The sequence below is a fragment of the Pleurodeles waltl genome, chromosome 3_1 (genome assembly GCF_031143425.1).
Source record: "Pleurodeles waltl isolate 20211129_DDA chromosome 3_1, aPleWal1.hap1.20221129, whole genome shotgun sequence".
NCBI classification, from domain to species: domain Eukaryota; kingdom Metazoa; phylum Chordata; class Amphibia; order Caudata; family Salamandridae; genus Pleurodeles; species Pleurodeles waltl.
Genome location: NC_090440.1, coordinates 462884597 through 462911760, shown reverse-complemented (window position 1 = coordinate 462911760; position 27164 = coordinate 462884597). Strand labels below are relative to the sequence as shown.

Here is a 27164-nt window from a genome sequence, read left to right as displayed (position 1 = left end):
GCCTGCACTGCTAAAACACATGTGCAGCTACATTGCTTTCCCCAGGTGGAAGATTTGGCCACAGTGAAGGCCGGATTCTATGCAATGGGACATATCCCCAATATTATTGGTGCGACTGACGGAAGAATGCACAGGTGTACAGGAATCTTAAGAGTTTCCACTCCATGAATGTGCAGATGGTGTGCCTGGGGGGCCAGTACAACTCCCACATCAGTTCTAGGTATCCTGGGTCAGTGCATGATGCCTTTGTCCTGAGGAATAGCAGCATCCCAAATGTGATGGTCCAACTACAGAGGCACAGGTTGTAGCTTATAGGTGAGCCTTGGTCCCCACCCACTGTATGTTAGTGCATGCCTCTGATGTTAACCTCAGAGGATAGTGTGTGGCTAAATGCTGTCCCTCAATACTTGCAGGTGACTGGCTACCCAAACCTACCATGGCTGCTGACCCCTGTCAGGAATGCCATGACAAGGGCTGAAGAACGTTATAATGGGGCACATGGGTGAATCAGAAGGATCATTGAGAGGACCTTTGGCCTCCTGAAGGCAAGGGTCAGGTGCCTCCATCTGACAGGTGGATCCCTGTGCTACTCACCCGAGAAGGTCTACCAGATAGTAGTGGCATGCTGCATGTTGCCAACCTGGGCCTCAGACGCCATGTACCTTTTCTGCAGGAGGAAGAGACTGGAGATGCCCCTGTGGCAGCAGTGGACCCTGAGGTCAGTGAGGATGAGGAGGCAGAGGATGAGGATGCGGACAACAAAACATCAGTGATCCGTCAGTACTTCCAATGACTCACAGGTGAGAGAGTGCTACTTCACATTTCTATGACTATTGGTATATTCTGTGTGGCAGTGGCATGCTGGCATTTTCCACTTTTTACCTCTACTTACTGTCACCTATGGATTATCACTTTCCAGATGTTGGTGATATGACAACAATGCCCTGATGTGATCACTACAGCCAGCAACAGGTAATTCTTTCTGTGCTCTCACTTTGTACAGTTCATTTGCAATGGATGTGACTGTTTCAATCAATACAAATTTTCAGTACATGAAATACTAGTAGTTTAGTTTTTTTCCAAGGTTGTTAATTGTATTGCTAAGAAATAGAGGGGAAAGTGCACTGAAATGGGGTGCTGATAGATGAATGTCCAGGTTATTGTTCCAGCCTGTTTGTAGCACAGGTCCAGTGTCCAAGGGGCCATAGGAAGGGGAGCAATGGCAGTTCAAGGTGGACAAGTTGCCTGAGTCTCAGGAGAGTCTCATTTCCTGGCGGAGGTCTTGGGAAGTGTCTCTGGCTTCCGTCTGGTTCACAGGGAAAGTTTGTGGGGTGGTTCACCTTCTGCAGGGGGAGGGATGCTGGTGGCCTGTGGGTCCTGTGCGTCCTGTGGTGGGGCCTTCTGGCCACTAGCAGCAGCAGAAGTGGACGGTTGTTCAGTTGACTGGCTAGTGGTAGGGGCCTGCTGCTGTGCAGTTGACTCCCTCATGATGTTGACCATGTCTGCCAGGACCCCTGCTAAGGAGATCAGGGTGTTGTTAATGGCCTATAACTCCTCCCTGATCCCCTCATACTGTCGCTCCTGCAGCCACCTGTTCTTCTGCACGTTGTCAAGGATATGGCCCATCATATCTTGGGAATTTTGGCAGGCTCCCAGGATCTTGGAGGGTGCCTCCTGGAGAGTCAGTTCCCTGCTCCTGTCCTCCCACGGCACACAGCAGTCCTCCCAGTTTCCTTGTTGGCCTGTGCCCCTGTCCCCTGAATGGTGTGCCCACTGCCACTGACCCCAGGTCTCTGATTGTCTTGGGGCAAGGTATGGCCTGGGGTCCCTGTACAGGTGAGCACACTGCTGATTGACGTGTCCTGGGGACAGAAGTTTTGGTATGCTGGGTGCGTGCTGTGGTGTTGGTTCCTGACGGGGGAGGCTCTGTGGTGGCCCGAGATTGTGCTTGGGTGACCAGCTGTCCAGTGGTCCCTGATGGGCCTGGAAGGTCCTCCAGACCCAAAAGTCCAGAGTTACTGTCATCACTGGGGGCCTCTTCTGTTGGGGGACTAGAATGTGGTGGCACCTCCTCTCCACTGACATTGGCTGGGGTACCTGTGGGGATGTAAATGATGTATTATGCTTCATGTGTATGACATTTGTACTTCCCTAGCTTCCCCTCTATGGTTGGTGTTGCCCTACCAGCTTTTGCTTGTGTATGGTGATGTATGTGGTTATGTTAAATTCCCTATGATGTGCATGCTTTAGTGATGGGTGTCCATGCAGGGCTGGGAGGGTTGTCAGTGCATTGGTATGGCAACTCCAGCGAGTACCTCAGGCTGCAGTATTGCCAGTACCTGCTCCTCCCATAATGTGAGGTGTGGGGGAGGAGGTGGGGGTCCACCGCCAGTCACCTGTATCGAGCCGGTGCCTTGATGCAATGGAACGTACCTTCCCCCGTAGGTCGTTCCACCTTTCCTGATGTCGTCCCTTGTTCTTGGATGCTGTCCCACAGCGTTGACCCTGTCCACGATTCTCCGCCATAGTTCCATCTTCCTTGCTATAGATATCTGCTGTACCTGTGCTCCAAAGAGCTGTGGCTCTACCTTGACAGTTTCCTCCACCATGACCCTTAACTCCTCCTCAGTGAAACGGGGTGCCTTTGTGGTGCCATGGGTGTTGTGTGATGTGTGTTGGGGAGGGTGTGTTGGGTAATGTGGTGGGGTGTGTGATGTGGAGTGCGTCGGGGGTGTATGGGTGTAAGTGGTGTGTGTGTCTAGTTGTCTCTGTGCTCTTCTTCTCAGTCTCCTGGTGGCAATTGTTGTTCATAAGGGGTTGTGGGTAATGTGTGTGTGTGTGTGTGTTTTATAGTGGTGTGGGTGTGGTGTGTGCATGAGTGTCAGGTGTGCGCCTTTAGTATTGGCCAATGTAGTGTTGTTTTGTATGTGGGTGTCCATTCTGAGGTGCGGCGGTATGTACTGCCAATGATTTACCGCTGTTGAATGTCCGCCGTGATGATTTGTGGGTCATAATGTGATGGGTGTTGTGTTGTTGGCATAAAGGTATTGGTTTTGTGACCTCCACTTTATCAATGACCTATGGTCTGGCAGATTTGTAAATGTGGCTGTATTCTGTCTGATTGGTGTGTGTGTGACATAATATGGTGAACGGATATCCACCATTGGTATGTTGGCGGCCGTCAGTGTAGCGGTAAGCGGGATTTACCGCCAGTGTCATAATGAGGGCCATAGTGTCTTACTCCATAAAAAACAATGGAAACGTTGATTTTACACAAAGTACCTGGTTTGTGTAAAAAATAAAGCCGTCTGGGCAAGCGCTCATCGTAAAAGTCAGTGATGCGTTGATTCCTTACTCGCAAGTGAGACTGTGCGTTGTTTCTTTTCCGGTTGGGTAAGAGATGCATAATTTTTCTCCCTTGCACGAGAGCAATGCGTTGATTTCCGGATGGGGCACCTCGGATCCGCACAGGTTCATGATGACTTTGACGCCCACGGACGATGCGTGACAAATCTGGTCACAGTGTTAGAAAACTGCACTGCATGAGGTTTGCGTCATTATCAGCACCCGCAAGCTGATGTTGCGTCATTTCTCCTGCCACGATTCGTCGATCTCCCAGCTGCGATGCAGGTGGAGCATCATTTTCAGCCACGGCGTGGTTGGGGGTTGCACCATTTATCAGTCACGTTGCAGATGGTGTGGAAAAAATTTCCCCACACAGCATTCTGTGCGTGGATTTCTGCTCTTATTTGGCCAACTTCACCTTTCAACCCAGGGACTGGACAGGGCACCACTTGTCAGGGCAGGAATCTCAGCAGAGAGTCCAGGTGCTGGAAGAGAAAGTCTTTGATGGCCCTAAAATTTCAAAACAGGATGCAAACTCAGTTCAAGCCCTTGGAGATTCTTCTTCAAGCAGGAATGCCCAACAAAGTCCAGTCTTTGTTCCCTTTCACAGGCAGAAACAGAAACTGTAGGATAGCCCAACAAAGCACAGGCAGGGGCAACACTTCTCCTCAGCTCTTCAGCTCTTGTCCCTGGCATTGGATCCTCTTGGTTCCAGAAGTGATCTAGAAAAAATCTAAAGTCTGGGGTTTGAGTCCACTACTTATACCTTTTCTGCCTTTGAAATAGGCAAACTTCAAAGGAAAGTCTCTGTTGTTCACAAGATCCTGACTTGCCCAGGCCTGGCTCCAGACACACACCAGGGGGTTGGAGACTGCATTGTGTGAGGACAGGCACAGCCCATTCAGGTGTAAGTGAGCACTCCTCCATCCACTCTAGCCCAGGTGGCTCATCAGGATATACAGGCTATACCCCAGATCCGTTTGTGTCACTTTCTAGAGGGAATTCACGAACAGCCCAACTGTCAGTCTAACCCAGACAGGGAACACACAAGTAGGCAGAGTCACAGAATGGTTTAAGCAAGAAAATGCCCATTTTCTAAAAGTGGCATTTTCAAACTGACACTTTAGAAACCAACTTTACCAAATGGTGCATTTTTTAATTCTATCTGCTTCCAAAGGGAAACTGCACTTTAAAAGATATATAAAGGCAGCCCCCATGTTAACCTATGATAGAGACAGGCCATGCATCAGTGAAAACCAGATTTGGCAGTATTTCATTGTTATGACATGTAAAAGATATCAGTACATGTCTTAACTTTACCATACACTGCACCCTGCCCATGGGGCTACCTAGGGCGTACCTTAGGGGTGCCTTACATGTATAAAAAGGGACGGTTTGGGCCTGGCAAATGAGCACACTTGCCAGGTCGAATTAGTAGTTTTAAACTGTACACAGACACTGCAGTGGCAGGTCTGAGCCATGTGGACAGATCTACTTATGTGAGTGGCACATTCAGTGCTGCAGTCCCACTAGTAGCATTTGATTTACAGGCTCTGGGCACCTCTAGTGCACTTTAATTGGGACTAAATAGTAAATCAAGCATGCCAGTCATGGAAAAGCCAATTACATATATATTTTACACAGGAAGTCCTTGCACTTTAGCACTGGTCAGCAGTGGTAAGTGCCCAGAGTACAAAAAACAGCAAAAACATAGTCCAGCCCACAGTCAAAACATGGGAAGCAGAGGCAAAAAAGAAAGGGGACACCACGCCAACAATGCCAGGTCTAACATCCAGTTTTTAACAATCCACAAATATGAATAACGTATATATTTGCCAGGAGCACTATAGTACTTTGGATAGATGGCAGTTTAAATGCCCTACTATAACACATAGCAAAAAAAATATAGGAAAGCCTATATTTATATGTACATAAGTTATCTTTAAAGTGAGCTTTGTAAGGCCACAGGGCAGGGTGCTAAAATAGGGCAACCTACATATTGTGGTTAGGGTACACTCACCGTGAATTAAAACAGCAAAGATAGTTCACTTTTTAGGCTTTACCAGATTTTTCACTTAATAGGCCTAAAATCATTATCTTCTCTTTCTGCTTGGCAGAAAAAGTCTTCAAAAACGTTTCTTGCCTAATTGTTGAAATGTGATTTAATAGTGAAATCTGATTTTTGAAAAGATAAATGGAAAAATAACTTTATAGAATTATATTGCTGTCTGAGCCACAATTGGTTTAAAACGAGTGAGTGGCCCTGGACAGTTGGGAGAATAAAGGGCAACTTTAGCAGTACTTCTTTTGACTTTGAGCAACCAGGAAGGGGATCTCCTGTTTATTCCCACAACACACCCATACAGCCAGGGTCCTGTCACTGGAGGGGAGAGAACCTGTCTTCATCCTGTCATTTGAGAGAAGAGCTCATCCAAAAAAGATGCTGGCTAGGGAGCTAAAGACAGGCCTGCATGGTGAAAGATGTCTTATTCAATTTTGACACAAGATTGGACACAGAGCTTTCCGGTCACTGGTGAGTGCTTAGGATCAATGGGGCATCTGAACCTCCACCTCCTCAGAACATTCATGGATCTGGGAGACTCCATTTGAAGAATACTTTCCTGTTGGGAAACAATTTCTGACTCCTGCTGGAAGAAGAGGACTCTCTTGAGGACTCAGGGACAGAAAGAAACTTGTTGGCACTCAGGGACTGTACTGCTCTCCAAAAGTCAAGTGGTGGGTATCCTGTTTGCCTGCTTCAAGGACACAAAAAAGAAAGCAGAAGAACTTCTGGAATCCTGGGCCTACCTGCCTATAGATGACTAAACACTGACAAGACCTACTGGGGGAGAGCCATGGTGCTTGGAATCCGACTATTATGAGCTAGGGGCTGTAGGACTGGCCAGATGGAACTTTCTAAGCATTAAGAGAAAAATAGGACCTAGTCATTTTTTCAACCACCAGACAAACGGGACCGGGTTCTGATGCTTGCCCAAAAAGGTTGCCCCATAGGCAGGCAAGAAAACAAGGTTCTTTTCTTTCTATTCAGAGCTTTTTGCAGCACTGTGAACTTGACCAAAAGGACCACCCAGTGAAGGTATCCAGTCATATGGAGTTCTCTCACCTGCAGTTTCAAGCCTTCTCCCACAAGAAGACTTTGCCTTCCAAAAAAGTCAAAAGATAAAACCTTGGACTGGGATAAGACAGCAAATCTATCTGAACCACAAATTTGCATCTGCACCTAAAAAATCCAGGATTGGCCCACTTGGAGCTTTCTATGCCGAAAAAACGGATTTAGTGGGAGCTAGAAAAAGATATATCTGACTTTGAAAGATCTTCACTGGTCACCTTTTTGGATCATTAACCACTGGAAGATTGTGCATTTGATTTAGAGGACAGTCCCAAAGTAAAATCTTTCTCCAGGACAACACATTTTTTGTGTCCAAGATTCGCTCCCTTTTGGTTAGCCTGAATTTATTGATAGGCCCTGATCAAATATAAGCAGTGTGTTTTAATTGACAATTCACTTTTTCTTGGCTTTTTTGCCTTAAAATCTATTAAGTTCCTATATCTATTTCCTCTCTCAACCTATTTTAATGTTCTTGGTGTATTTTTGCTCCTTACATTTTTCTCTGCTTTTCTAAATTGATTTAGGAATTTTATTGTGTTTTTTATTTTTTTATTTTGTAGTTATTGGTATTGCTTAAACTTCACACACACTTCTCAGGGGATTGTCTGCTGCTTGCTTTCTAGCTATCTGGGGTTGGGCAAAGATTTGTGAGTAATTGTGTTTAGACCTCACCAGAGCGAATTTAAATAAATAACCCTATTCCTGACATTAATGAAGTGACATTCTAAGAAACCTAGTCAAATCATGTTACCTTTGATATGTGCTGAATGTTTCTGATAATGGGCGTCAACTTAATTGAGATTTCCAAACGGGTTGTTAACTAATGACAAGTGTCAAATTTCATGGAAAGTTATCTAAATTGTATCTTTGTATTAAGGTCAACCTAAAATGAAACAAGTACTTGAATCTTGATTATTTACGTTAAACAGCTGTATGTGCTGACATATATAAAATGTAGTAAAAACCGTAAACATTTGTACAAAAAAAAACTTTTCAGTTTATAGAGAACTTTTAACACCACTGTGTAATTTTTAATAGGTTGTCTAAAATGCTCTCTCTTATACCTTGAGCAGAAGCGCTACCAGTTGTCTTTGGGTCACACCACAGGGCTATGAATAGTTTAAGATTAGCGTTAGTCGTGAGTCTAGAGGCTGACATGGGTAAGCATTAGCCTTAAATTTTCAGGATTAAGCTTAGGTTCAGGTTTTAGGGTGAGGTATATCCTTTTTAGGTTTAGTACATTAAATGAGTTTTCCACTCTATTGCGACTAGGTATTCCAATTTTCGGTTTATGATCATGGCCACATACTAACTAGTTTCGGTATTTAAATATCAGTATTTTGTGTTCGGATAAATAATGGTGTTATACATAAACGTGTAAGTATTAAGGAATTAGCCTAATGCACGAATCACAGGCTCTTATAAGATTTACAATGTTTCTGCAGGTGCAAATTGTGCAAACAGTTTCTCATGAACCACGTTTCAGGCATATTTGTTAAATTCATGCCTCAATTTGCGTTTCCACATGAAGAGACCTATTTGACATCTCGTAACAGTTCAACAGGATGAGAATCTGCTGCAGAGATTTGTTCTACTAAGTAGTTTATAATTTCTCATATTTAAAATGTTTTATTTAGTTGGGCAATGGTAAAAACTGGTCTGTAAGCATGAAGAGGCAATACTGTTGTTGTATGCACAAAATAATGTGTCAGTGCATCCCACTAGGTACTGTAAAGTAGGTGGAGTTTGATGCTGCCAAATATTTCCTTGTACAGTAGAGATTCCCAAAATTGGCATATGACCTGTTTGTTTATGGCAGTAGTGTGCACAATTAAAATGTATATTGTGGACCCATGTATTGTCAAGTGATCAAGGCGAATTAGGAAAGAATGTCACACATTTCTCATGAAATCCACAAATGTGGTAGATTCCTTTTAAGACAAGGGTGTAGGTAAACGTATAGAACACTTAGGCCCATATTTATACATTTTTAGTTCTGCATTTGCGCCATTTTGTGATGCAAAAGCGGCGTAAACTTACAAAATACAATCGTATTTTGTAAGTTTGCGTTTCTTTTGCGTCACAAAATGATGCAAATGCGGCACTAAAAAAGTATAAATATGGGCCTTAAGGCCTGATTTAACAGGCCCTAGCGCCGCCTTAGCACCACTATAGCATCATTTTTTTTACGCTAAGGCGTCGCTAAACTGGCTTTTTACACATGCCACATTTACAAAGTGGGGCAATGCATGCATTGCCCCACTTTGTAAACCCTTGTGCCACAATATGCCTGCGCCAAGCATAATGAATGAAAGGGGGACGTTCCCCCGTTAGGGAGGCTGAAAAAATGGCATATGGAAATCTAAGAGGCTTCCTTGCGCCATTTTTTTCAGCACTTTTAACGCCTGCTCAGAGCAGGCATTAAAAGGAGGCATGCCATTGAATACAATGGGCCCCTAAATTTTGGTGCTGCTCCTGCAGAGTACATCAATAGCGTTGGGAATTCTGATGCTATTGCCCCTGCCGTGCACCATGGTGCGGCATATTTTTAAATACTGAATACACATGGTGGAGGTAGGGGGGCGCTAAGGGGCACAAAGAAAGTGGCGCTGCACAGGGTGCAGTGCCACTTTTTTTAAATCAGCCCCTTAGAGCCTGATTTAAGAGGTCTTAGCACACCTTAGCGCTGCTATAGCATCATTTTGTTGACGCTACAGCAGCACTAACGTGTCTTTTTTGATGCGCCATATTTACAAAGTGGTGCAATTCATGCATTGCGCCACTTTGTAAACCCTTGCACCACGTTATGCCTGCGCCAGGCATAATGTATGCAAGAGTGGCGTTTCCCCATTAGGGGGGCCAATAAATGGTGCAAGGAAATGTAAGAGATATAATTGCGCCATTTTTTTGGCACTCTTAATGCCTGTACAGTGCAGGCGTCAAAAGTGTGCTTCTGTTGGTTTCAATGGGCATCAAAATGTTGGCACTATTCCTGCAGAGTACATCAGTAGCATCAGGAATTCTGATGCTATTGCCCCCTACCCTGCGCCATGGTGTTTCATAGGGGGAAGCTGAGGGGTGCAAAGTGGCGGTACACTTTCTTAAATCAGCCCCATAACATATCATGATCCAATGGAATGTTTCTGTACCTGCTGGGTGCCGAAAGAAATCATATATCATTTCACTCTGTGAAAAAGTACGCCTTCTCTTACTTGAGGGCTGTTTTATCGGCTTTGAGTACTGCTGTGTTGTTGACAGTTTACGATTATGTATTTATCTTAGGAACAGATCGAAGGATTCATTACATGATCTCCAAAGGAGGCAGCGAGGCCTTGCTACAGACCCTAGTAAATATTGGACGTGCTCCCATTCTTGACTACAACGTCCTTCTGCCTCTGCTCAGACTTCTAGCTACAGTTGGCCAACGAGGTACAGTACCATTTGGATAATGTTTTTCAATGTAATAACTATAATAACACAAACAAAAACGGTTGTTTTGTATTACCTCACACGTCTGCGATGCTGAATGCTAGCCTGCTCCATAAACATTAGGATTCACCATTCCCTAAGAACTATCAACCATTTCCCAGCACGTCAATCCATGCTCACAAATCATGCCTAACTTGAGCTAATGAATTAACATATCTTAGTAGCACAAGGACTTTTGAATAACATACTGTGTAAACAGTGTACACTAAATCATCTCCCTCGAACTATGTATTTGAGAAGTGGGAAGAAAGTATCATGTCAACGGCATAGAAACCGCTGCAGCACATGCATTAATCTTTCACCCTAGCGTACCTCAAAGGTGATTAGGCGCTATAAAAATCTTCATATCTTAACATGATATAGTGAAGTTAAAATATACATCTAAACAATCTAACCATGCTAGTTAGCTAGCTAACTGAAAGTTAGCACTCAAAACAAAGTTTAAAGTTTCCTACCCTAGATTCTGTTTGCCTCCAGAAAACACGCGCATACAGTGAATTCATTGAGTAGCCTTTAATGCACTAGTAGCTGAAAATGTTTGGTCGCTCTCAATTTTGTTTTACAGATGGCAAGTTTGGAGAGAAAGCACAGAAGCTGGAAGCCACAGATTTGATGTTGCGTTTGGCAAGGAACAATCTCTCTCGGATGCAGTATCTTACACCCTGCCTGTGGGTGCTGCAAACATATGCCTCTACTGGTATGTATCACGTCAGTCAATGTGTCTCTGTAACTTATCACTATAAGGTGTCCACCCCCATTATACATTTTAATTGACCACTTAAAGGATGAAAATGAATGTAAGGTGATGCATCTGCTGAACGTTTAGATCCTGTGTGCCCTAATGTTAACTCACAGCATGCGAGTTTTGTTTCTCAGGCTCCTCAAATAATGTAGCCAATGTGCAGTAGCTGGGAAAATGAACTCTCTTTTTTCCAGCAAGTATCCGCACTAATGGAGTATAAAGGGCCCTGTTTAGAGTTTAGTGGACGGCTTACTCCTAACAGCCTGATTTCAAGGGCTTCATTAATCGATAACACTTACAGAAAGGTGGACGGGAGGCCCATCACGTTTGTGGCAGAGAACCCTCCACCAAACTCTAAACCAGGCCCTGTGATTGTTCTGCGCAACTGATGCCGTGGATTTGTATTTTGTAACTAAAGTTGAATGAACTTTCAGTTTATACAACGTTTGTCACATTCTTCTGCCACCATATCTTGCAACATTTTTACACAAGGGATGCCTTCACATGAAACATTCTTGTAAAATAACACATGCTGTTTAATATCACGTAATGTTTGCAAAATGTCATGAAATTGCAGAAAATATTGTGTTCATCGCTAGTTAATATGCAGTCATAACTCCAATAGGCTTCTTCGCAATTTTCCAATTTTACATGTGGGACCAGAGGTTACTTAAAGTTCTTCACCGAGCTTTTTTTTCAAGTAGTTGTCCGGTAGTCCGTGTCCTGCTGGAGGTATCAAGAGGAGTGAGATGAGAGAGCAGTGACATTTATTTGTAATTTGTTAATGCTTTTGAGACACTAAGGGGCATATGTATGCTTTTTGACGCAAGTTGGCTAGTGTCAAAAGAAAAGACGCTACCCGAGGGAGAAGGGGGTGGCTGTAGGGGAATATGGCATTAAGCGCAAGAGATGACGGTAGGCTGGTTAATGCCAATATGTTTTGCGTTAACCAGCCTAACTTCATATCTTGGCGTAATAGCACCCACAAATGACTCCTCTCTTAGTAAAGACAGGAGTCATGCCCACCAGCCCAGTGGCCATCCCCAGGGGACCAGTGTCCGCTGGGTATGGCCATTAGACTCAGTGCCATGCAGGGAGGCCCATGTCAGGGGCCCCCAATGGCACAGAAAAAAATATATAATAATACTTACCTATACTTACCTAGACTTACCCAGGATGTGGTCCCCCGTCCTCTGGTGTCCCTCTGGTGTGGGTGGGGGTGTTCCTGGGGCTTGGGGTTGCACCTGTTGTCCCATTCCATGGTGTTTGGCCATGGAAATGAGTCCACAGGTACTTTAACACCTGGTCTGACTCAGGTGTTAAATAATAGAGCTAGGCAGGCTTAGTGCCATTACTTAGGTCTGCCTCCCACTCATGCGCCATTTTTGCACGGGTGATAAATATGGCGCTACAGGCTTATAAGTCATTACCTTGCATCTCAATTATGGAAGGTGGGTTCACACATCAGAAAAACGGCACTAACTCCAATATTTTGATGCTAGACATGTCTAGCATCAAAATATAAATATGGAGTTAAGTTTGCGCCACTTTAGAAAATGAAGCTAAAATAGCGCAAACAGAGTATAAATATGCCCCTTAGTAATGTAACATTAGAGCCAAAATGTATTTGTAGGCTGTGTGAATTCCATACCAAATCCACAAATAGATCTTCTTGCAATTCATCATGGACAAGTTAACTTTTTTATAGTCTGAAAGAAATCCTAATACAAAGAGAAAGTAGGCATGTAATGTTCCTTAGTATTTTTCAGAGGAAATTGTATCCACATGCATGCTGATTAGCACAATAGAACATTTATCATTACACTTTAGACACCATGCTTTAAGATCTAAATTTCCAGGTCAAAATACGCATTCCACTACCCACAATAAAAAACACGTGGGGAGTGCACTGGTACTGAAACTCTTTTTCAGTATTGTGTCAGTACACAAACTTACTTACAAATAAAGAGCATAGACGCTCACAACAGTGCATTTATAGTAACTGAAGGATTAAATTAATAGTATCATACCGGAGGGGCCACTTTCGATGTATATGCAAGTGAGTGAAGATAGATTCTTGCTATGCTGTAACAACCTTCCATAAAATGGTGATTCAGCTATTCAGAATTTGAGACTATGCAATGACTTTTCTGGTGGTTCTCTTTGGAAGAAGGAAGGCCAAGCATTATGTTTAACCCTCAAGAGATGCCCAGGGATGAAGCGACACAAGGTATAGTTCAACATAGCAAAGAAGTCAAAAATAACCTCAGATCCATTCAAAGGTGACTATAAAAATAGTAACAAATGTTTAGGTAGATACCGCTAAATGTTCTGAGATGAAAATATGAGAAATTCATGTAAAAATAAAATTAGCAATCCAACAGTGTTGAGGACAGTGTCCCTCTAATAAAGATTAATTGGCAGGGTCAATTAAAATACCTGGTAGTGAAAAAATGTTGACAATGTAGGTGTCTCTAGATCAGAAATTTTTCATTGAGACTGGGATCAAGGGCTAGAACAGACCATTAGTGGACTCTACCAGCATAATAGAGTAATGAGACTCACAGCGAGCAGCAACCCACATCTGGGCATACCCTAGCCACTTAGGGCACACATAGCAAAACCACAAAATTCATCATCACTCATCAGACATTGGATTCAAGCTAGCCTGGCTGATGAGGGGTGATATCAGGGGAAGCAGGGTCAAGACTGATTTGCATATGGCTGGGTCCAAACTGTCCAAACTGTGGGAGAGTATTTGAAATGTTTCAGCACTCCGTTCATCATCTTGATATGTTGCTATGTCCTTGCTCACTGTGCTACTAGTTTCAAGTTAGCCTGGCTGATGAGGCGTGATACCCCAAAAACAGTACCACAATGCTTGTTTCTGGGCCAGAGGTGACCTTGTCCGTCAGATCAGGCTGGACTGTTCCCATAGGGAGCAGGGTCAAGACTGTTTTGCACATGGCTGGGTTCACACTGGGGTGGCATGGTGAGCAAATTAACAATGGGTATAACACAGATCTTTGACTGAAGATGAGTGTATGAAATGTTTCACCACTCCATCCATCATCTTGTTGTGTTTCTGTTTGCCTTAAGTGGCCAGGGTATGCCCAGATGTGGGGCCCTTGCTCATTGTGCCACTGGATTCAAAGTATCCTGGCTGGTGAGAGGTGATACACTGAAAACGGTTCCAGAATGCTTCTTTCCAGTCCAGAGAGAACCTGGACTGGCACTAGGCTGGGCTGGTCCCATGGGGAACAGGGTCAAGACTGATTTGTATAAGGCTGGGTCCAAGCTGGGATGGCATGGTGAGCAAAAGAAGATTGGATTGAACCCAGATCTGTGGCTGGGGTGAGTGTTTGAAAAGATTGAGCACTCCATCCATCACCTTGTTGGGTTGCTATGTATGCCCTAAGTAGCCATGTTATACCCAAACCTGGGCCCCTTGCTCAGTGTCCCACTGGCCTCAAGCAGGCCTCAAGCTAGACTGGCTGATGAGGGGTGATACCCTGAAACTGGTTCCAAGATGCTTGTTTCCCGTCCAAAGAGGACATGGCCTGGGAGGTAAGACTAGACTGTTCACATGGGGAAAAGGGTCTAGGTTGATTTACATATGGCTGGGTCCAAACTGGAATGGCATGGTGAGCAAAAGAACAATTGATTTATCCCAAATCTGTGACTGGAGGTGAGTGTTTGAAAACTTTCAGCACTCCGTCCATCATCTTGTTGTGTTTCTATTGGCGCCCTTAGTGGTCAGGGTATGCCCAGATGTGGGTACCTTGCTTACTGTGCTACTGGATTCAAGCTAGTCTGGCTGATAAGGGTTGATGTCCCGAAACTGGTCCTAGGATGCTTGTCCTGGCAAGGCAGTTTGGGCTAGAATGTTCCAATGGGGAGCAGGGTCAAGACTGATTTGCATATGGCTGGGTCCAAACCGGGGTGGCATGGTGAGCAAAAGAACAATGGATTTAACCCAGATCAATGACTGAAGGTGAGAGTTTGCAAAGTTTTATACCTCCATCCATCATCTTGTTATGTTGCTATGTTCGCCCTGAGTGCCCAGGGTATGCCCAGACGTGGTTCTGTTGCTCACCGTGCCACTAGATTAAAACTAGCCTGGCTGATGAGGGGTAATACCCCTAAACGAGTCCCAGGATTCTTGTTTCTGGTCCAGAGAGGACCTGACTTGGCAGTTCAGGGTAGACTATTCCCATGGGGCGAAGGTTCAAGACTGATTTGCATATGGCTGGGTCCAAGCTGTGGTGGCATTGTGAGATAAAGGATGATGGATTCAACCCAGATCTGTTACTGAGGGTGAGCATTTGAAAAGTTTCAGCACCCCGTCCATTTACTTGTGGTTTTGCTATGTTCGCCCAAAGAGACCAGGGTATGCTGAAATGTGGGTCCCTTGCTCACTGTGGCACTGGACTCAAACTAACCTGGCTGATGAGGGGTGATACCCCTAAACCGGTCCCAGGATGCTTGTTTCTGATCCAGAGAGAACCTGGCCTGTCAGTCTGGGCTGGATTCCTCAGATGGGGAGCAATGTAAAGGCTGATTTGCTTATGACTGGGGTGGCATTGTGAGCAAAAGAACAATGGATTTAACCCAGATCTGTGACTGTGGGGTAAGTATTTGAAAAGCCTAATATCTCCATCCATCATATTTTTGTGTTGCTATGTTTACCAGAAGTGGCAACAGGTATTCCCAGACGTGGGTCCCTTGCTCACTGTGCCACTGGATTTAAGATAGCTCAGCTGATGAGGAGTAATACCACAAAGCTGGTCCAGGATGCTTGTTTTCGGTCCAGAGAGGACGTGGCATGGCAGTTCAGGCTGGAGTGTTCCCATGGGGAGGAGGGTCCAGACTGATTTTCATATGGCTGGGTCCAAACAGGGGTGCCATGGTGAGGAAAGAAACAATTAATGTAACCCAGATCTTTGACTGGGGGTGAGTGTTTGAAAAGATTCAGCTTTTTGTGTGGCTATGTTCTCCTTAAGTAGCCAAGTTATGCCCAAACGTGGGTCCCTTTCTCACTGTGCCACTAGACTCAAGCTAGCCTGGCTGATGACAGGTGATACCCCAAGTCCGATCCCTGTATGCTTGTTCCAGTCCAGAAAGGACCAGGGGGAGCAGGGTTGACTGTTTTGCATATGGCTGGGTCCAAACTGGGGTGGCATGGTGAGGAAAGAAACAATGGATTTGACCCAGATCCGTGATTGGGGGTGAGTGTTTGAAAAGGTTCAGTACTCCCTCCATCATCTTGTTGTGTTGCTATGCTTGCCCTAAATGGCCAGGGTATACCCAACTGTGGATCCCTTCCTCACTGTGCCTCTGCATCCAAGCAAGCCTGGCTGACGAGGGGTGGTACCCCAAAACCAGTCCCATGCTTGTTTCTGGTCCAGAGAGGACATGGCCTGGCAGGTCGGGCTGGACTGTTCCCATGGGGAGAAGGGTCAAGACTGATTTGTATCTGGCTGGGTCCAAACTGGGATTGCATGGTGAGCAAAGGAACAATGGATTTAATCCAGATCAATGACTGGGATGAGTGTTTAAAAACTTTCAGCACTCCATCCATCATCTTGTTGTGTTCCTATGTTCGCCTTAAGTGGCCAGGGTATGCTCAGCGTGAGTCACATGCTCATTGTGCCACTGGACTTAACCTAGCCTGGCTAATGTGGGGTGATACACCGAAACTGGTCACAGGATGGTTGTCTCAGGTCTCGAGAAAACCTTGCATGGCAGCTCAGGCTTGACTGGTCCCATGGGAAGCGGGGTCAAGACTGATTTACACATAGCTGGTCCAAACTAGGGTGGCACGGGCAGCAAAAGAACAATAGATTTAACCCAGATCTGGGACCTGGGGTGAGTGTTTGACACATTTCTGCACACCGTCCATCATCTTTTAGTGTTGCTATGTTTGCCTTAAGTGGCTAGGGTATGCCTAGACATGGGTCCTGTGCTCACCATGCCACTAGATTCAAGCCAGTCTGGCTGATAAGGGTTGATACACCAGAACTGGTACTAGGATGATTGTTTCTGGTCCAGAGAGGACCTGGCCTGGCAGATTGGGCTAGGCTGTTCCCATGGGGAGCAAGGTCAAGACTGATTTGCATATGGCTGGGTCCAAGCTGGTATGGTATGGAGAGCAAAAGAACAATGGATTTATCCCAGGTCTGCAACGGGGGTGAGTGTTTGAAAACTTCAAGCACTCTGCCCATCATCTTGTTGTGTTGCTATGTTTGCCCTAAATGGCCAGGGTATGCCCAAGCGTGGATCCCCTCCTCACTGTGCCTCTGCATCCAAGCAAGCAAGGCTGACGAGGGGTAAAACCCCCAAAACAGGCCAAAACCCTAAGTGCCCACGGTATACCCAGACGTGGGTCCATTGCTCACTTTGCCAATGTATTCAAACTAGCCTGGCTGATGAGGGGTGATACCTTGTGATGAGTCCCGGAATGCTTGTTTCTGGTCCAGAAAGGACCTGACTTGGCAGTTTGGGCTGGAGTGTTCCCATATATATGGCTGGGTTCAAACTGTGGGGGCATTGTGAACAAAAGGACAATTGATTTACCCCAGACCTGTCTCCGGGGGGTGAGCATTCGAAAAGTTTCAGAACTCTATCTATCTTCTTGATGCATTACTATGTTCACCCTAAGTGGCCATGGTATGCTCAGATATGGGTCCCTTGCTCACTGTGCAACTGGATTCAAACTAGCCTGGCTGATGAAGGGTGATACCCCGAAACCGGTCCCAGGATGCTTGTTTCCGAACCAGAAAGGACCTGGCGTGTCAGTTTGGGCTGGATTGTTCAGATGGGGCGTAGTGTCAAGGCTGGGCCAAACTGGGGTGGCATTGTGAGCAAAATAACAATGGATTTCACCCATATCTGTAACTGTGGGGGTGAGTATTTGAAAAGTTTCAGCTCTCCGTCTGTCATCTTGTTGTGTTGCTATGTTCTCCCGATGTGGCAACGGGTATGCCCAGACGTGGGTCCGTTACTCACTGTGTCACTGGATTCAAGCTAGCTCGGCTGATGAGTAGTGATATTGAGAAGCTGGCCCAGGATGGTTGTTTCCGTTTCAGAGAAGCCCTGGCAGGCAGTTCAGACAGGACTGTTCCCAATGGGAACAGGGTCAAGAATGATTTGCCTATGGCTAGGTCCAAAGAGTGGTGGGATGGTTAGCAAAAGAACAATAGATTTAACCCCGATCTGTGATGCGGGGTGAGTGTTTGAAACATTTAAGCAGACTGTCCATCATCTTGTTGTGTTACCTTGTTTGCCCTAAGTGGCCAAGGTATGAACATACATGGGTCCCTTGCTCACTGTACCACTGGATTCAAGGTAGCCTGGCTGATGAGGGGTGATACCCTGAAAATGGTTCCAGGATGCCTGTTTCTGTTTCACCCAAGGGGAGAAGGGTCAGGACTGATTTACATATGGCTGTGTCCAAACTGTGGTGACATGGTGATCAAAAGAACAATGGATTTATCCCAGACCTGTAATTGGGGGTGAGTGTTTGAAAAGTTTCAGCACTCTGTCAATCATCTTGTGTTGCTATGATAAAAAAAATACACTTGCTGAATGAGCATTTTCTTCCACACAAGCTTTAGGCAAAATCAATAAAACATTTAGTGATTTTCATGAAGTCCAAAACACCTGTCAATTAACATGAGTTGAAGTTCATTCAGAATAGTTTGCATGGGACCGGCACCAAAGGAAATGTTTCTGTGTTGAGTGCAGGTCATTGCTGATCTTAATCTAGCTGGTAAGATAGCTAGTACGTTGAGCACTCATTTTTTAGATAAGTTTGTGATCTGCAACTCACCTTATGCCTCTGTGTCTCAGTACAATCGTAATATATGGTGACATCGCTATAATAACTCGTATTACATAGCTTAATGGGTTATTTGGAAATGTTATTTCAAGATGAACTGGAACTCATAGCCATGGAATTGTCCCTGGTTGCACGACATTCCCCTGTCCTTTTAATCTCCTCCCCCAGTCACAGGTTTCCCCATACAGGTTTCATTTGACGCTGTGGTAAGCACAAGTCTGGGCAGTACCTCAGCAGGGGCTTAGGCAGAGGCTATTTTATATTCCACAGAATATCTAGAATGAAGTGGTGCCTTAATGCTGAACTCTAAACATGCTCTGCAACTCTAATTTGTTTGTAAAAAAAAATTGCCTGATGATCACAGTTATTCTCATAATATAAGGCCAGCATACACCCAGATTAAGGGTTAATTATATGTCCCAAGTGCTCTGTAAATCCAGAAGGTATGGCTTACTTATTTGTTGGTATGTATTCAAGATTGTCAGCTGCAGCACTTGGTGTCTGTCTGCCTAAAGAGTGTGATAATGGCACTGGAGTGTCAACGAGTTCTTCTGTAATTTTCAAGGGTGGCTCCTTCGCAATGGCGAAGGTGCGTCACCCCCCTGGCTAAGCCAGGAGATAAAAGATAATACGATATTTAATTATTGTTTCATCTTTCCTCTGCTGGCTCAGCCACCAGTGTGTTCAGGCTGGGTTTGGGCTGGCCTGTGGGAGATGGAAGGGTAGTGGAGGGGGGAGTGCACTAAGTGTGAATGTGTGTTTGGTCGGCCGTCTCAGGCCAGCCAAACACACATACACACTTAGGTTTCTCCAGCCCGGCTGTATACACAGCCAAACTGGAAAAACAGCACAGACCCCAGGGCTATGTCTGAGCTGCACTCCGAGCCACTCGGACCAACCGTGACTCTGCTTGCATGCTATGTTTAGCATGTAAGCAGCACCAGAGTTGCTGGGCAGCCTGTGCTGGTGTCTCAGCGAATGCTGGGACACCACAAGAAGTCCAGAGGAGCAATGGTAGAGGCAACAACGGGAAAAAGGTAATTTTTTTTTTATTATATTGTTTTTTATTTACCCCACCTCATCTCTTAACCCACCCCTTCCCTTGAGATTTGTGGCAGCCGCTGCTGGTAAATTTGGAAAAAAACTGTAGGCCGTTTTCTTTGTAAATAGCTGCATTTGTTTCCTTGATGATGGGCGCTGAACGTGTACATTTCGTAGTCTACTCTTTTTTAAAAATGGCATGTGGTTTACGATCAATTGTTTTTTACTTTTATTTATCCAGTCACCACAGGAGCCACCCTTGGACTTAAAGGAGCCCTGGAACTGCTTTTCAAAGTCATCACTCCTTTCAACAGGAGGCAAAGTCAGACAATCAAGTAGGTGTCAGCTTGCATCTTTAATTAAAAGAGCTTTTACTCCGGAATGTAGTTTTCTTTAATGATATGTTAATGAAACTACATTTGCGATATATGTATTCTTTCCCCTTTGAATTAAAGCTGTTTTTACTTTTGGTGTAGCCATTTTAGGTATAGCTCTATGCACATTAGTTTAACACACTAGGCCGCTGTGCACTTTAACCTAGATATATTTTATTCGGCTTTGCATTGTTATTTTTACAATAACCATTTTTACGGTCTTGTTTTATTTTCATTCATCTAACTGTTTTTGCTTAGCCTAGCACTGTGTTCTCAAACAAGACATTCTTGATCACTCTGTGCTTCATTCAAGGCTACAGTTTGGTACATGAACGTGGTAGAAGTTTAGTCTCCAACATTCGTAGAAAATACACATCCTTACGTAGGGACATTTTCTCAGAACATCAGCTGTGTTATTATAAAAACACTTCCTAGTCCCATTACACGTTAAGAGGGAGATTCCACCCAGGGAACCACAACTGTATGCTGATTGCTGAATGCTTCGCTACAGATGCTAACGCAGACCACAGGCCTTTGCTCAGGTATGAGGGTTGATGTCTTCCCGCGGGAACCTGAAAGGCAGAATTAGAGCTTAACATGCAGTGCTCAGATTATGACTTAAATGGGAAATAGTCCATCGATTATAGTGACAAAATGATAGTGTTATTCTTATGCTTCACTCTCGTCGGCAGCATTTTAATACTGTCATGTTGTGTCGTCCTGATTATTGCAGCTCACGCTTTGCTAAGATGCAGTTGTTTTATTAAACCAATCATTGAAACATATACTGCTTCTGTTTGTCATTTATGTATGAGACTGAATTGTGAATGGGAGAACCAGTTGTGACCTGAGTGACCACGACTTCCCTGAGAAGCCTAATTTGTCATGCACTCAGCTGCCCAGTCATCCCTATCTCCTGATAGAAATGAGGCATTGCTAGTTAGCCGGAGCAAAACCCAGATTTAGAGCGACAGGTGTCGCCCATAGTGGGTCAGACTCAGTCTCCCACACCGTGGATGATATTGCTGCTCAAAATCCAGTAGTCTCATTAGAATAATGAGAACCTACGCGACATACCTATGAAGTAGAATCCACTCATGAGCACTGTTCAATGACAACCTGGGCCCGTATTACTTTCCATGTTTGGCCATGGCGCACCGTAAAGCAGGTGCTCTGGGTACAAACAAGGAAAGTGCACCTTATCAGGAAGAATGCGCTGCCCATGGGGCAGCCGTGAACTTGCACTCCCCCCAGGGCTTTGCATTTAAGGGAAATACTGATCCCCTTGCAGGCAGGTGCGGTGAGTGGCTACACTCACCTGTAAGGGGATGTCTGAGGGGGTCCATGGGAGCCCCTTTCTTCCCTTCTGAGGGCTGCATTTAGAAGGCAGACTGAAAGTGCGTCACCTTTTCGTGGCACATGTTCAATGCACCTTCTTAAAGCATGTTTGCCTCTGCACCAACATCAGTAATAGAGCATGGGTGCAGAGGCAAAGTGATTCCCTCATTTGCATGGGGCCTCCCCCTATGCAAATGAGGAAACACCCTCTAATTACAGTGCAGGCACCATATGTGCCCCAGCGCTATCTGTATTACTGAAGTGGCTGAATAAGGATCTGCGGCCCCTTCTGTTATACCAAAGTGCCCAGGGGTGCGCAAAGCAGACACAAGCACCCGTTGCACCCCAGCGGAACTTGTGTAACATGGCCCCTGAAATGCCACTTGGAGATTGTTTAATCAACAGCAAATAACAGTCTTTACACACAAAATGTAAGAAATAGAGGTTAAATGGCCATTTTTATATAGACAGCACCTGTATCATACAAACAGAATGAAAGCGGTGCTGAAACACTTAAAAGTACATACACAGTGACACTGCACCAAGACATCAAACACTTCCACAAAATGTAAAACGCAGTGAGCCACACCTTGAGAGAAAACACCCAACTATTTCAGACCTTAGAAGATGGGTCAGTGACTTAAATGGTTGCTACTGACATATGTGGTGATCTTTAGGCAATGAGTTTAAATGCTGACATATAGACTCAGCCTTCCATATGTCACTGATTGGCACCCATTACATTGGATAATAGTAATGTTATTTAGATTGTCAAGATGTTTAGCATAAAGCTCTAGATTATGAGTTATTTTTCTTATTATTACTAAAAAAGCTACAGGATATTCATTCCATGCAAAAGTAGCAAACCAGAAAAGACTTGTTTTAATTTAAGCTGATGCTCTCTTTACTGCTTAGATGTTGACCGAGCCTTTAGAGTGTTACCTTCTACACCATCTTGAAACACCTTAACAGATAGGACATGAGGACTTCACAATAATATGCATTTAGAATTAGGCAATGTGGCTGTCTCATCTGCCTCTATCCAACACTACGATATCAAACCAATTCCTCCTCAACCCTGACTCTTCTTAGTCATTACTTAATTTGAGGTGTGTCCATCTCCCTGAGGCACCACATGAAGTAGCAAACCCTTAGATAAGCAAAACATATGCATATTTCCCTCACACCGGAACCCATCCCCTATGCCTCACCTACTAAAAGGGACAACAAAAGGAAAAGATCCACTCACCTCCTCTTCTTTTAGGTCTCACCTGCAGACATATTATAGCTTCCTGTTTTTGAAGACCTATTGTAGACAAAAATGATTCTTGTAGAGGGCTTTTAGTGAGCTTTTTGCTTCTTATTGCTTCCTATTGTTTAGTTTTCATTCCAATCTCGTTTGCTTTCTTCTTATTCAGTCGCTTTCCTTTCTCCTCTTCTCCCTGGGGCATTGATTATTTACCATTGTTTAAATTGGATGATTGTATCCTTCTACTGTTCCCATTCTGGGACCTACTTTTTCTTTGGCTTGTTGCAGTGCATATGTTGTCTTGCTCCCATCCCATGTTCTGCATTCCAGACTGCCTTCCTTGCCCTAAGCTCATCTGTTGCCTCCCTCTCCTCACCTATCCTTCTCAGTTTTTAGTTATTTTCTTTTATTTAAGAGACCCGCCACCTTGCCGTCATTGCCTCTCTGCCGTTAATTAATTTTGCTGATTTGTGCGTTTATTAATTTCACTTTCACCCTTGTGCACTCCACAACTGCTCCCCAGCCGCTCCTTTCGTGTTTTTTAATGTACTTTTCTTTTTCTTTGTGGGTCCATCAGCTGCAATTTGTAGCGGGCAGCTTCTTTTTAGGGTCGAGAGTGCAAGCGCTCTGGCCCCTGTAGTAATCTCTCTGTGGGCTTTTAACCTTGCCCATGTGTCACACCCATCAGTTTCACTGGTTTGTGGGCTTGCCTTTTAAAATTTGCTTGATTTCATTAGTGAAAGGTATGCATACAGCATGCCTTTTCCAGTGTTTTGCCCTCCTGAGAGCACCGGTAAACTACTGAAAACATACGAGGCTTCATGTTTTCTGCATGGCTTCTGGACAATTTTCCTTTTTTATTTCCTGTGCAGCATGATCTCACTGGGCAGTTATTGAGTGCTTTGCATGATTACAAGTTTAATTCTATTGTTTATCCTAGCGCTCCTTGGCGAATTCAAGGTTTTTTAAAATGATTATTTATTTGCAATTTTCCCCCATCCCTATCGCCGTCCCCGTCCCTATCCCCACCTGCCCCTCTCCTTGTTTAAAGCTACTAAAGTTCTGCAGGGAGAGGGGCACTGTGAGTTTACAACACTAATAGCTCTAACTCGAGCAAATGCGAGACCAATTGCATTGGAAATGTTTGTATAGCTTGAAACATAGTTTTCAGTTTGCTAATGCTCCATAGGCAGTCTGCCATTTTTTTGTGATATGTCTTGCGAAAGTTGGAGATAATTGTCTTCCTTTTGTACCATGATACAGAACAGGAAAGTATTCCAGCCATCTGTGATGCAGTAACCAGACAAAAAAATATACGCAGGGAACGTGCACTATAATATACCCGAAAGGCTGATACAGAGTTACAACATTTGTTACAGGCATTTGTTTCCAGAATTTCTATTATTTGCACTGCCCCGCAGCACTTTTGAAATGTGGTGACCCGTTACTCATTTACTTGTTTTTCTTAATAGGAATTAATTACATTTCAACGCCTCCTCAGGGGTAAGAAACACAATATAAATTATTTGTGTAGTGGGTGGCTAAACTATTGTTTTGTTTGATATGGCCGATACTAAGTAGCTTCTCTCATAGATCTGCACAGCAAGTTGTCTGTAGCAGTGCTTAATTTATAAATAAAAACGTGCCAGTACCCAAAGCTCTCCTCTGAAACACGCGGCTGCTGCAATTAAATGTGTAAACACGGAATACTGAGGCAGCGTAATCCTGAAACTATCTCTGGCCTCTTTAATCGATTTACCACCACTCCATGCCCCTTCAGCTCACTCTTGCAGCTTTCTGGTTTCTCCCTTTGAAACGTTTTCATTCTGCTCTTCCTCTGTCTTTCCATATGAGGCTTTCGCTCGCAGTAAATGCTTGAGGCAGAAAAATGAGTACCGCCCCTTAAAATTAAGTGGCGGCCCTCAAAATTAAGTGCCAGTGCTCCGCACCAGAAACCACTGGCTCAAATTAAGCACTTGTCTGTAGTAATAAGTATGCAAAATGACTTAGCAATTTCTTTCGTTCTGCTGGCGTGCATGGTTCTACATTACTCAGCTGTGATCCTCGGTAGCCTATTTGTGGCTTTGATGTAATGTTGTAGGTTTGGTATTGTAATATTAATTTATGCTGAATGATTGGTATTATGTTGAGGAGGGGATATTGGTCTGCTGTTAAGGTTGCTATGCTTAGCCCACTCTGTGGTGTGGATCTATGTTGTGCGTGTCTAATGTGGATACATTAGGAATACATATCTGGTTTTGATAAGTAGGCTTTTGAGAGGATATGGGGTGTGCTGTTGATGTGGCCAAACTTAGCCAACTAAATACAAGCAGTAGAGTTATGCTTTACCAGAACATTTCTTAAAATATGGGTTTATCACACTTGCCCAAGATACAACATCTGCTCCATGGAGTGCAGGTTTCTACTTAAAAAATTGTTTTTAGCTCAAAAGGACTAAAGGTTACTACATATGGTCCCGCCTAGTGAAAGACCATTTACTATAATAGCTGGTCACATTTCCTTAGAATTGCTCCCTTCAGGTGTTAAACCTGTAGTAATGAGGTAAACCTTTTATCTAGACAGTCAATGTTTATTAAAATGACAAAATACCCAAATGTGCTGCATTATGCTATTCAATTTGCTCTTTCTTATCACATCAATGACTCCACCCCTCATAATGTATCTCTCCATTTCTGCATAATTTTTCGAGCCCTAACTATTTATCTTGGAACTCTATTGTGAATTTCCTAGGAAAGGTGTGTCCAGGTCCCCTGCAAATATGGGGTGCTGAGGCCGCAGCATTTTCCTCATAATTTCATTCATCACCTGCCTCCTCATCCATCTCCTGCTGTTTAAGACTTGCGTCTTGAGTTGCCATGCAGTGGTAGGCACTTTGCAATGGCTAGGTGTCAACATTTCAGTTTATTTTTTCTATATTTACGTTGTAACCTGATACTTATGAGGTGAAACCTTTGCCCAGGCAATGTTTACATGGTTAAAAATGACAAAAAATGAACTAATACCGCAGCAAAATGTGCTGCATTGTCCTGCATAATCTGCCTTTTCTTGCTGCATAATAGTCAACCCTGTCACATAATTTGGTCACCCCTGTAACATAATTCTAGAGCACCTGGTGTCTCCAATCTGTTTTTGTTGGTGTAGGGTGAAGGACACATTTGTAGATCAGGATACATAGAATGTTTGCAGATACGTTTGACTGTGAGCAAACTTCTTTTTCCTTTTGTGTCTCTCATTCGCGCTCATGGTGGAGATGGTGCTTTCAATCGGCTTGCTTATGTCAAATGTTTTACTTTTCATTTTCAATTTATGTGGCAGGAAAAGTCCAGGAATTTACAACGCTAATAGATCTAACTCATTGCATTGCAAATGCCTGTTTTTTATGCACACACTTTTAACTTTTTGAAAATCTATTTACGGCTCACAATAAAAAAAAAACGTAGCAGCCATGTCATACCATATGCGCAAATGCATGGTGATGTGTATGCATGTAAGCTATATCATGCTGGGCGGCTTTGGAGATGAGATGCAAAGGCACACATTTATGATGACGCACATGGATGTACTCATCACAGTGCTGTATTTGCCGATGCTATTTAGCATCAGCATAAAGCATTTATTTGTCTTTTAGTAATGCTGTATAGCGTTGTGAAAGAGTGCTGGCAAAGCCAGTGGTTCTTCAGCGGTTCTACTTTAGCAAAGCCAGAAGTCGAGAGCTGTGACAGTGCTAATTTTCTCTACATTCCCAGCTGATGTCATCTCAGTCCAGTAGGACAGGCGTATTTTAAAACAAATAATTGTGTGTAGTTATTCTATTTCCCAGTACCTTGTTGTTGCAGGGGCAGTGTAGTGGTATTTGCTTTTCTTCTGCAGTGAAACCTGCTGGATGTGCTCGACTACCCTTTTGCTGGATGGATCGTCTGGCAGCTATGGACGAGGGCAGAAAGAGAGGGTTGGGGTAGGGCATAGACCCAAAAGTGCTGTTTCCTGGTTCCCTGTGTGGTTCCTGAAATTTGAGTCACCTGTGTTGCAGGCAAGTGAAGGGGGTTGCAGGGCTGCATAACTGCTATATGACGTTGTTGAGGAAAGGCGTCTGAGGCTCTGTCTTCTCACTGCTGTATATCTACTTGTTTGGATGATGAGATCCAGGTAAACCTTTACTATTGTTAACAGGAAGGGATCATCTGTTCATCGACTATGGTGCTCCATAGATGATTATTGCAGGGAGAAGGTATAGACCTTTGTTACCCTTTATACTCCCTTCCTTTCTGGGTATATGGGATACTAGGAAGAAGAACATTATAAAAAAAGAAAATTAAGATTTGAAAAATCAGGGAAGGTGGATGAGTTCTGGTATATTTCCCCGCTCCTGTTTTGTTGGGCATAACTATCTTATTGTAAATGAAGCTAAGAAGCACCACTGACATAAATGCTCTTCTTCACCAATCCCTAATCTTACTATAATGTACATTATGCACCATTGCTCAAGCATCAGAACAATGTTCTCTTGCATCTTACCTGTCATGTTTTCAGATGATAATCCAGAAATTGCTTGTTCTGTGGCTCATGAGAACTGACTGCAGGGCCCAATATGAGAA

The 27164-nt window shown here is 44.1% G+C and overlaps 1 protein-coding gene across 1 annotated transcript in view; it reads left to right on the top strand.

The window, feature by feature from the left end:
• The window catches only part of AGBL1 (AGBL carboxypeptidase 1), a 2739156-nt gene that overhangs the window by 319376 nt on the left and 2392616 nt on the right, over positions 1-27164 (top strand). The window contains exons 3-5 of the mRNA XM_069221447.1: positions 9758-9904; positions 10530-10661; positions 19829-19922. Of these exons, the coding sequence (XP_069077548.1) occupies positions 9758-9904; positions 10530-10661; positions 19829-19922 (373 nt within the window). The remainder of the gene's footprint in view (positions 1-9757; positions 9905-10529; positions 10662-19828; positions 19923-27164) is intronic.